This window comes from Mandrillus leucophaeus, unplaced genomic scaffold (genome assembly GCF_000951045.1).
Source record: "Mandrillus leucophaeus isolate KB7577 unplaced genomic scaffold, Mleu.le_1.0 Scaffold123, whole genome shotgun sequence".
Classification (NCBI taxonomy): domain Eukaryota; kingdom Metazoa; phylum Chordata; class Mammalia; order Primates; family Cercopithecidae; genus Mandrillus; species Mandrillus leucophaeus.
This window is the reverse complement of record NW_012100654.1, coordinates 1,945,368-1,957,678: the sequence shown is the minus strand read 5'-3', so window position 1 is coordinate 1,957,678 and position 12,311 is coordinate 1,945,368. Positions and strand designations below refer to the sequence as shown.

The 12,311-nt window shown below is 38.2% G+C and overlaps 1 protein-coding gene across 1 annotated transcript in view; it reads right to left on the bottom strand.

Moving 5' to 3' along the window:
* The window catches only part of SLC12A8 (solute carrier family 12, member 8), a 134,781-nt gene that overhangs the window by 4,512 nt on the left and 117,958 nt on the right, over positions 1–12,311 (bottom strand). The window contains exons 11-13 of the mRNA XM_011971534.1: positions 6,860–6,957; positions 6,194–6,311; positions 387–447 (exon numbers count right to left, since the gene is read on the bottom strand). Coding sequence (XP_011826924.1) covers positions 387–447; positions 6,194–6,311; positions 6,860–6,957 — 277 coding nt within the window. The remainder of the gene's footprint in view (positions 1–386; positions 448–6,193; positions 6,312–6,859; positions 6,958–12,311) is intronic.

Below are 12,311 nucleotides of genomic sequence, written 5' to 3'. Positions count from 1 at the left end.
ATGTGCGTCCTAGCGTTACATTTCCCTTGGGCTTTAATCTTGTGTGTGATTATGCATTGATGCTAATGTGTCTTCGACTGTAAACTCACTGAGAGTAATGACTTATCACCCCAGCAACCAGATTCTAAATAAAGCCTCTGTTCTTGATGACTAAGGACAAGAAGGGAAGAGGACATGAGCCTAGAGAAAGCTTCTGATGAGCCCAATCTGGGGGCCGAGTGGTGGAGTGCAGATGAGAGCAATATCTGGTCTCCCTGAGGTGCCCAGTTGTTAGGTTCCCATGCCACAATCTAGGCCCAAGCCCAGCCACGAATGGGACACCCTTGGCACCTCCCAGGACTCTGGACACTCATCCATTCTGGTACTGGCTCCACACTGGCACAGACCTGCAGGAGGGGAGCAAGAGAGACCTCATCCACCGGAAAAAGCTGAAGTTGGAGGCTGATCCTGCAGGGAAGACATACACATAACCATTTTTGAAGGTTCTACATACGCATCTAGAAGCTCAGTTTTAATAGGGTGAATGCACACCCCAGTACACACACACGCACAGAATTAACACAAATGTTTTCCTTTTTCAGTCTAACCAAACAATATTCATTGTAATCCTCCAATGACAGCAGCCTACTAAGGACTTTTACTCATGTGAATCTTTCAAAAATTTATTTCTAAACTCCAAAATCACTCCCAAAAAACTGGATAAAGTGCTATAAGGAAAAATGCAGAAGACTTGCTAACTTTAGTTCTAGCAATTAAAAAACTTTGATAATTTTTTAAGACTCATACTGGCAAGTGTTGAATACACGCTATGAAATTTTCTACTAGACCATACAGTCATTGAGAATAGGGAACATGTCTTTTTCATCCTTATAATCATCACAGTACCTCATGGGATGTGGAACTTAAGAATTTTTTAACAGGTGTTAAGTGAATCAAATAGTTCCACATGTAGAAACGTTAGAGCTGAAGTTTGAAGTGACACTGTTATTGATTCTAGCCAAATAATCCTGACATCAAACACACTGATTAGAATAGGGTTCATCAATTGATAAAAATCCATCCCTCCTTTGGTGTAGGTTTAAAAAAATTCACATAGTAAATTACATATAACTTTAGAGAAACAAATCAAATGTGATTTTAGAAAATGCTTTTCTAAATTATACATACATATGATTGCAAATTGATTGATTAGATAATGTTCAATATACGATCAGGAAAATAGCATTATTTTAAGAGGCTTATGTTAGAATCTCCACAAATATCAACAGTATGCAGCTGATAACATGTTTCCTCAATATAATTTAGGCCCTTATGGCTAAAGGGATGATAAATTTTAGATCTGCATTTGCAATTGCAAAGAGAAGATTTCTAATATATTTTGAGATAGTCAGAAGGAAGAAAATAAACATAAACATTTTATTAACTCACCCTACTTGAGTGTGATAATTTAGATTCTAAATTATTTGAATTTTACATGGACATTGGCCTCAAATTTGATTTCATGTTTTCCTATGAATAGATTTCTAGGAAATATTGAAATTTCTTAAGATTAAACTACTTTTTAAGAAATACAGAAGCAATCACTGAAGTAATCACTGTTAATTAAAATACATTCTATCCATGAAGTCAGCTAACATAAGGACCTCTTCTTAACATTACTGTTTTTCTAAATCAGTATTTTTAATACACACGACTTAAAATGTTTGAAGTGCATTTCTTTCAAAGTGTTTGAAGTGCATCAGACTATTCTAATTCTAAAGAACCTTTTTTTTTTTTTTTTTGAGTCAGAGTCTCACTCTGTTGCCCAGCTGTAGTGCACTGGCTTGATCTCTGCTCACTGCAACCTCTGACTACCGTGTTCAAGCAATTCTCCTGCCTCAGCCTCCTGAGTAGCTGGGATTACAGGCGCCTGCCACCATGCCTGGCTAATTTTTGTATTTTTAGTGGAGATGGGGTTTCACCATATTGGTCAGGTTGGTCTTGAACTCCTGACCTCGCGATCTGCCCACCTCGGTCTCCCAAAGTTCTGGGATTACAGGCATGAGCCACCATGCCCAGCAAACCCTTTTTTTGTTGTTGTTTGTTTGTTTGCCTAGATAGTTATGGGCCATTTGATTTAGTTAGTAGTTTTAACTTTAATAATAAGTTGCTTTATTTTAAATTGGGGCATCATAGAATTTTGCTGAAAAGGGCTCTCTAATGTATTTTTAAAGAGCTTTATTATTAAGGAATAATTGACATGCAATAAACTGTGTATTGACTATATTTTCTTCTTTTCTATATTCTGGATGCTCGGGCATTTTGGATCTTGATCCTGGAGGGTCTAGCTAATTCCTAGATACTGAATAGCAAACAATTCTCCAGTGGGTGGGCTTTTGATATACAAACCAACCAATCCAGGACCCTCCCTTTAATGTAGTTCTTTATCAAACTCTCCCACACCAAGCCAATATTACCCCTGCCCTAAATCACACCAGGACGAGACAACTATAGTTCATCCCTATAGCCCAGAGTCTGCTACTATTACTCAAATTATTCAATCCTAACCTTACACAGTGTACCTACCCTGCCTTGCTCATTCCTTTTCACAGAAACCCAAAAAAGGCTCTAGGCCATGATCTCCCCTCTTCCTCTTCTGCCCCATGACTGACCCTGGTCCATCCCCACCTGGCCTTGCATGTCATGCCAAACCTCCTGTTTCTAATGATCTTCCTCCTTCATGACAGTCATTTCCAGGTCTGTGTGTTTTACCACATCTGATTAAAACAAATCCTGGGTACATCTGCAGAACAAACTGCATGTAAAGACAGTCCATGGCTTGCAATTATTCTTTATGATTGGTTTATCAGGACATAATCCCATCATTAAGTCAAGGAGTATATTTAAAGTATACAATTTGGTCTGTGTGTGTATATGTGTGTATGTGTATATATACATGTGTATATATACATGTGTATATACACATACATACATCTAACCATGTATACACTGTGAAACCATCACATAAGCAAGATAATGAACATGTCTAGCACTTCCAAAAGTTTCCTCAAGCTACTTCATAAGATCTCTCTCCCATATATCCTTACTCCACTCCCATTCAAAAGTATCCACTGATCTGCTGTCACTATAAATTAAACCCAGTCTCACAAGTGTTTTTTGAAGCTCAGAAGTCCTTAATTTTGATAAAGTCCAATTTATAAATGTTTTTATGCTTTTGTTGTATTTAAGAAATCTTTGCTAACTAACAGTAGCAAAGGTTTTTCTCTTACATTTCCTTCTAGAAATTTTATAGGCTTAGGTTTCACATTTAGTTCTAATATCCATTTTGAGTTATATTTTTATATGGTATGATATATGGGTGGAAGCCTGCTTTCTGCATATGGCTTTCCAGTTGTTTCAGTGCCATTTGTTGCAAGACTATTCTTTCCTCCCACTGAATTAACTTTGAATCTTTTTCAAAAATCAGTTGACCATATATGTGTGGGTCAGTTTCCGAATCCTCTACCCTGTCCATTGATTCACTTGTCTAGCTTTTCCACACCATACTGTCTTGATGACTTTAGCTTTTAAAATCAGTCTTGAAATCAGAAAGTGCAAGTCTTACAACGTTATTCTTCTTTTACAAAATTGGTTGGGCTATCAGGTCCTTTGCATTCCCATATAAATATTCTAGAATCTGATTGACAATTTCTATAAAAAGGCAGCTGAGATTTCGACTGGGATTATGTTAAATCTATATAAAAATTTGGAGATACTTGAAATTTTAAGAATATTAAGTCTTCCAATTCATGAACATAGTATATCTCTTCATTTATTTCCTTAATTTAATCTTTAGTTTTTTTTTTCAGAAATGCTTTGTAGTTTTCCTTTTCTCCTCTGTAAATATGGTGAATTACATTGATTAACTTCAAATGCTAAATGAACCTTGCATTCCTGGAATAAACCCACTTGATCATACTGTATTATTCTTTTTACATATTATTGCATTCAATTTGTTAAAATTTTGTTAAGAATTTTTGCATCTATATTCATGAGATATGTCAGTCTATAGTTTTCCAAAGAGTTTTTATAGAATTAGTATTTTTTCTTCCTTAAAGGTTTGGTTGAATTTATTAGTAAAGCCGTCTGGGCATAGACTTTTCTCTCTGGTAAGGTTTTTAATGACCAGTTTAATTTCTTTAAGAGATGACCTGAATAGCCCCATATCTATTTCTTCTTGAGTGAGCTTTGATAGTTTGTATCTTTCAAGGAATTTGTCCAATTCATCTAAGTTGTCAATTTATCAAGAGAAAGCTGTTCATATTATTCGTTTATTTCACTTTTAATATCGTAAGATTTCTAATGATGTCATCTCACTCATTCCTGGTATTGGTAATTTGTGCTGCTTCTTTTATTCTGATCAGTCTGGCTAGAGGTTTATCAATTTTACTGATCTTCTCACATAATCAGGTTTTTGCTTCATTTGCCTTCTCTATTTTTTTTCTGTTTTACATTTTATTAATTTCTATTCTGATTTATTATTTCCTCTTCTCTTCTTACTTCAGGTTTAATTTGCTCTTCTTTTTCTAGTTTCTTAAGTTGGATGTTAGGATCATTAATTTGCAAATGCTCTTCTTTTCTAATGTAAGCATTTGATGCCATAAATTTCCCTTAGCTACATCCCACAATTTTGCTGTTCCATTTTCACTTTTATTCAGTTCAAGATAAAAGTGTAATTTCACTCTGCTTTCTTCTTTGAATCATGGATTATTTATTTTCTGTATTTTAATTAGGGTTATGTAATATTCTTTAGTTTCTAAATATTTGGGGATTTTCTTTTCTTTTTTTAAATTTTTTATTTAGGAGGAAGAGTCTTGTTATTTTGCCCAGGCTGGCCTCAAACTCCTGGTCTCAAGTAATTCTCCTGCCTTAGCCTCCCAAATAGCTGGTGTGTGCCAACTGTGCCTGGCTTATTGAAGGTTTTTCTGATATCTTTCTGTTATTTATTTCTAATTACTCCCCCCTTTGGTCAGAGAGCATACTCTGTTTTTGAATGGACTTGAATACTTTTAAATTTATTGAAATGTTTTTTATGTACTAGCATATAGTCTCCCCTGGTAAATGTTTCATGTATAATTGAAAATAACGTATATTCTGCTGTTTGGGGGTAGAATGTTCTCTAACTGTCAATTAAGCCAGGATTGTTGATAGTGTTATTCAAGTCTTCTATAGACTTACTGATTGTATACTTATTGGTTTTATCAATTATTAGGAAAGAGGTATTGAAATCTCTGACTACGACTGTGAACTTATCTATTTCTTCTTGTGGTTCTATCAGGTTTTGGTTTGCGTATTTCAAAGCTATGTTTTTAAGTGCATAAATGTTAAGGTTTGTTATGTCTTCCTGATGTGTTTTTCCCTTCAGCTTTATGAAATGACCCTCTTTATTTCTGTAATATCCCTTTCTCCAAACTCTACTTTGCCTAATGTTAATATAGCTACCCTGGCTTTGTTTTTCATTAGTGTTAGCCTGATATATCTTTTTCCATCCTTTTACTTGTAATATGTTTGTGTCTTTATATTTAAATGAGGATTCTTGTAGGCAGCATATAGTTGGGTCATGCTTTTTCATTCAATCTGACAATCTCTGGCATTCAATTAGGGTGTTTAGACCACCCATATCTAGTGTGATTATTGATATGGTTGGGATTACATATACATAAACCATCTTGTCATTTGTTTTTTGTTTGTCTCATTTGTCCTTTATCATCTTTTTCTTCTTTTTCTGCCTTATTTTGATTACTTTTTATCTCCTTTATTGGCTGGAATATAACTGTTGTGTTATCTTAGGTTGCTTTAGGGTTTATAGTATGCATTTTAAACTTATCACAATCTATCATCAAGTGATGTTATAGTATTTAACAAAGTATAAGAAACTTACAACAGTATGCTTTCATTTCACTCTTGGCTCTTGTACTGTTGTCATCCATTTTACTTCTACATATCTTATAAACCTCATACTAAGTTATTATTTTTATTTGTAATCATTCATATGCTTGTCACAGTTCTCCTCCTAGACTATAAACTATTTGAAAATGGGATTCACATATGAATCAGTGTTGGCATTCAATTGACATTCAAAACTTTTTTTGTTGTTTCCAATGAATGGTAAAGAGAATGAGGGAACCAGTGGCAAAATGGCTCTGCTGCTTACCAAGGTGAAGCCCTGGACTAGCCCGGCCAATGTAGAAATACACGATGGCAGCAACACCCATGTTAACCAGCGTATACACCCACTGTATCACAAACATGATGAGAAGGGACCCGACAGCCTGTGAAAACAGAATAGGAAGAGCAAATCACCTAATGGCTTTCTACATGGTAAGCAAGCCACAAGGCTAATGTCTTCAGCAACATTCCCTCTCACCAACTTCTGATCACTGTAAACGTCTGAATAACTGAAGTTTATGAATAATTCAAAAAACCTCATTTAAGCAGATATTTGGGCAGATACCCTCTGAAAATAACTTTTTAATTAAAACTATCAATTAGATATTTTATCTTACCTCCTTGTCCCATTCTTCCCTATAAGAAACAAATTAGGATGAAAGTATAACTTAGTTGTACCTTAAAATTTAGTAACCCAGAAGTTATCATAGACAATTAATTATTTAAAAAGGAAATTATTGATTAAAATAAGCAGTTCATTGAATGTAATCTTGCCATATGTAGTCTCATCTAAATTCTAATACAACAGGCAATTAAATCACATTGCTTCTAATTAGGCCCTCCATCTTTCCTCCCCCTCAGCCCAAGATCACAAATGTGTCCACCTGAACTCTGTCCCAAGAACAATTGAGATCGAGATGAAGTTACTCACCCCCAACAGGGAGACCCAGGGGTTGCACATGTGGGTATAGAAAGAAGTTGATCTTCTCAAGATATCTTGTTCTTGGAGCCTGGACTTCAAGAAGAAATCTAAAAAATAGCCAAAGATTTGGTTGCCAAATTGCTATCAACCCTCTACTATTTTTTAGGAGAAAATACCTATGAGCTCGTCTTCCCCAATTTTGTAACTTAGCCTGAAAGACAACTCCCAGGGCTTGCTCTTGGAGGAGGAAGAAAGAAGTGTTTACAGCCTCCTCCCACCAGCCAATGATCTGAGAAAGAAAGGAAAGGGAGAGACAGAGTGGAGAGGAAGGTCCTCTGATGCCCAAGGCACATCTGTCCAGATATGTCATCTGGGGGGAGGGAATTGGAAACTCAGCTCTCCCCTCTTTTTTGGATGTAAGGGGTTAGAGTGGGAGAACTAGACATCTGGTATTCTTGGCTCCCAGGTGTGACCACTGGGACTGCTAGGGCAGGTTGGCTTTTGTCTAATGAGAGATGGTCTTTGCTACCTTCTGACTCTGAAGGTTAGCTCATGTTAGACTGGTCTCAGGTATCGACCAGAAAGTGATGAAGCAGAGAGATGGAGGGAGAATTGCTCCTCTGATTCCTTCCTCTGGCAATTGAAATGCCTGAGGGGAAAGGGGCCCAGCAATAAGCAAATGCATAGTCCTGCCTCATCCTTTCAGGCACAGCAGGGCTTCTCAGAGCTATGCCATGTTCTATTTGGCTCTGCATTCTCAGTTTACAGCTGGTTCCAAAAGCACTCAATTTAAAAAATAATAATTTTTTTTAATGTCAGAGTTATGAAGTTTGGGCTTTTAGTGTAAGCCTCACCCAAATAGTGTGCACTGTACCTATTAGGCAATTTCTCATCTCTCAATTCCCCTCTCACCATCCCACCCTCCTACCTTTCCAAGTCTTCAATGTCTATTACTCCACAATCTGTGTCAATGTGTACACATTATTTAGCTCCCGCTTATAAGTGAAAACATGAGGCAGTTGACTTTCTATTTCTGCAGAAGTGCTCAATTTATGAAAATGCATCTAAATTGTTTAACAATATGGTCTAATCACCATGAACACACAATAATGTTTCAAACAAATGATATGTTGGATTAACTTCACAGTATGTTTATACTTCATTTCAACACCAAAACTTCAGGTGTTCTCAACTTCATAGTTTGTTGCTCAGGAAATACAGTAGAAAGCTCCCTACATAGCCCTTCTCTGTTCTCCAATATCAAATTCCTGCTTCAGCCAAACTGTCTTGACTGTGCCATCTCCTCTGCCCGGCCCTTCCTTCTTCACTACAGTCCAGAACCTGTCTCATATACCAGAGTTTTCCCCACCTCAACCACCCCTGATGTGTTGGTTCCTGGAATCTCTCTGGGATCCACAACTCATGAATCCCCTAGCCCCCTGCTTATCTAACTCTTATGCATCCCTCAGGTCTCAGTTCAGTTATCACTTCCTCGGGGAAATCAGCCCCCACAGGAAAATCTAAATATAGTCCCTCATACCATTAATATTTCCTTATGACCCATTTCCTTCACAGCACTTACCATCATTTGTAGTTGTATACGTATTTACATGTTTCCATGCCCACTGGATTATATGCTTCATGGGGGCAGGGTCCACATCCATCTTGAGCCTAGGGCTTGGCATGCAGCAGAACTCACTAAGTATTCCTAGACCAAGTCTCCCATCCTCTCTGGTCACTGTGGTTTTATGACCTAGCCCCTCTGAAGCACATGCCATCAGACTATTTCACACCCTACCCTTTATCATTACAGTCTTTTACCAACTTGTTATTCTTCTCTTGCTTGTTAAATATTTCAGCCCCTGGCTCACCATCTTTTTCTCTATCAGCATCCATTGTCATCCTTGGTGACTTCTACAAAAACAACTCATCCAAGGCCCTGCTTTCTTGATTCCTTGAAATCCTCATGCTAATAACATTTTCTTTCACTCATCCCAACCATCGACTCCCTTAGCTGCACTTGCGGTGTGCCATTACCAGTAACCTTACACTTCCTAAATCATGACTTTAAGCAATCTACTCTCAGCCCATAACCTCCTTTAAAAACAATGTTAAGCTCATTTGCTCTGCTGTTCCTCATTCCAACCATTCATAGTCTACAGAGGGACCTTTAGATGATTTGCCTTACTATGTTTTTGATTTCCATCACCTACCTCCCACTTTCCCTACCTTCTTACCTAGCTTGGGTTCCACCATCTAAAACTATCAGCATTCCCTTACATACACATCTGCTCCCATGCTTCAGCATTACTCAGCAGCCTCATACCTAGGCAACTCATTCTCCTACTCCCTGGTAGAACAAATTTAAAAGCTCTCTTCTCCAAAGAGAACTTTTCATGTTCTCTCATCACCAAATCAGCCAATTCACTTGCATCTATACTCTCTATTCTGCCTTCCTTTCTTTCACAGTGGATGAACAGCCTCTGATCCTAAGGCCTATACCTCCACTTGTGCCGTGATCCCATCCCTTTTCACTTGTTCAAGGACTTTGTTCTCGCATCATCAATTTTTCTATCCCCTACTGAATCATTCCCATCAAATACAAATACACTGTCATCTCTCCCACCTAAACAAACGTCTACAGGTCACCCCTAGTTATTGCCCTATTTCTGTGTCTCCCTTATAGCAAACCTCCTCAAAAGAATTGCCTATGCAGTCTCTATATCCCATTATTTCCCCAACCCACTCTTAAGATTGTATCCACTTTTCCACTAAAACTACTCTTACCAAAGTTGCCAATGATTTGAATCTTTTCAAAATCTGTGGTCAACTCCTAGTCCTCATTCCGTTTGATCTTTCAAGCAGCATCTGATACATGTGATCACTTTCTCCCTATTGAAACACTTTCGCCTCTAAGATGCCTCACTCTCTTGATTTTTCTATGTCACTGCCCACTCTCTCAGTCTTCTTTGCTGACTCGCCTCCTCCTTCCAGCCTGAAAATATTGGAGTATTCCAACATTCTGTCTTCAGCACTCCTTTTTCCCATGTATACCCACTCCTAAGAGATTTCTTCTAGTCCCATGGCTTTAAATGCTACTGATATATTGATGACTCCAAGTTTATATCATCCTTGACCTCTCCCTTGAACTTAAGTTTTGAATAGTTCATTGTCTTCTCAATATCACACATTAGTTGGCTAATAAGCACCTTAAACTTAACATGACTAACACAGAAATCTATTCACCTCAAATCTTCATTTGAATAAATAACACCACCATGTACACAAACATGTAAGATTCATCCTGACTCCCTTCTTTCTCTCACAGTTATACTTACTCCGTCCATAAACGTTGTTGATTCTACTATCAAAATATATGCTGAATACAATCACTCCTCACTGCCTCCATTGCTCCCGTCCTAATCCAACCCCCTTTCATCTTTCATCCATTTACTGTAGTGGGCTCCTGTGGTACAGAGCACAGCTAGAGAGTACAGTCCCCAGGATTTCTCACTGTTAGGTGTAACCATGTGACTAAGTTCTCAGCAACAGAATGTGAACAGAAGCAGTAAGTGCCACTTCTGGCCCAAGGTCTTCAAGAGAACATGTGCCTCTTCTCTGTGCACTTTCCCCTTCCTCTGCCTGAAATCTGAACGTGGTAACTCAGTCTTGACTGTGCACATGACTAGGTTCGAGGGCAGAGTGAAGTCGTACAAATGGCAGGAGCCTGGATCCCTGAGTGGATGCATGGAAGAGAGCCTCCCACGGAGTTGGAACACCCTTCTTGCACTGTAATGCAAGTAAATAACATTTTTTGGTTATTTGTTTAGCCTACCCTAATTAATATACCTCCAAATTGGCCTTGGCTCTCTCTCTTACCTCTAAAAGTCACTGATCTTCTTAAAGCCTGACTCTGGTCACATTGTAGCTGTAGCTAGAAGTTTCCGAGCCTTCCATCACACTCACAATGGCCCACATGGCCCTATACAGCACTGTCCCCCACTTTCCTCACTGGACTCTTCTCACCTCTCTTCCCTGGCTCACCGCTCTCCAGTCACTACTGGGCCTCTGCCATTCTTGATGAGTTGCCAGTCCAATCACCACCTGGACCTTTTTACATGCCAGTTCCTCTACCTGGAACTCTTCTTCTACCTCTCTGCATGGCTCACTGCTTCATGCAATTCAGTTCCCCATTAACATATCATCTTCCCAGTGAGATCTTTTCTAATAAATCTATCTGAAACAGTGCATCTTCCTCCCCACCCTGGTCTCTCTTTATCCCATTACTCCACTTTATTGTTCTTCATTATACTTATCACTTATTGACATCACAGTGTGTATTTGCTTGTTTATCAGATGTCTTCCCCTACTAGAATGTAAGCTCTACAACAGTAAAAACCTTCTATGTCTATTCAGCATGTTCCCCCAGCACTTAGGACAGTGTCTGGAATGTACAAGGTGTTCCATAAATGTGGGTAAATGAATAAATCATTCTACACCTTGAGAAGACTTCATCCTCTCAACATCTATTTGCATTCATCATGTGCCTCCAAGTATTATGCTTATCTTTTTATACATCTACACCTTCAGGGACAAGGACCCTCTTTTATACTCTAAATGCCAACTCTAGGCATTTAGAAGTTTGTATATAGGAAGCGCTAAGTAAAAGTCTCCTTAATAATTACGGATTAAAATAAAGTCTGCAAGATTGATCTGAATGGATGGCTCTAGTACTTTTCAAAAAAAAAAATTCTGTTATGATTGCCATTAATTAAATCATATAGTTTTAACAATTTAATTAAATTGGTTGTTAGGTTTGTACTTATCACTTATTGACATCACAGTGTGTATTTGCTTATTTATCATATGTCTTCCCCTACCAGAATGTAAGCTCTATAACAGCAAAAACCTTCTATGTCTATTCAGCATGTTAAATTGTGAAGTTTTAACAATTTAATTAATGGCAATCATAACAGAATTATTTTAAAAATTGTTTAATTTTAACAATTTAATTAATGGCAAACATAGGCTTAGTAAAATACAGTTGCCCCCTTGGTTATTAAGAAGGAACACTAGACTGGGCACAGTGGCTCACACCCATAATCCCAGCACTTTGGGAGGACAAGGCAGGCATGTCACAAGGTCAGGAGATTGAGACCATCCTGGCCAACATGGTGAAACCCTGTTTCTACTAAACAAAAAATACAAAAAATTAGCTGGGCATGGTGGCACGTGCCTATAATCCCCACTACTTGGGAGGCTGAGGCAGTAGAATTGCTTGAACCCAGGAGGCTGAGGTTGCAGTGAGCCAAGATTACGCCACTGCACCCCAGCCTGGGCAACGGAGGAGGAGGAGGAGGAGGAGGAGGAGGAGGAAGAATAAGGAGGAGAAGGAGGAGAAGGAGAAGAAGAAGAAGGAGAAGGAGAAGAAGGAGAAGGAGGAGGAGCAGGAGGAGGAGGG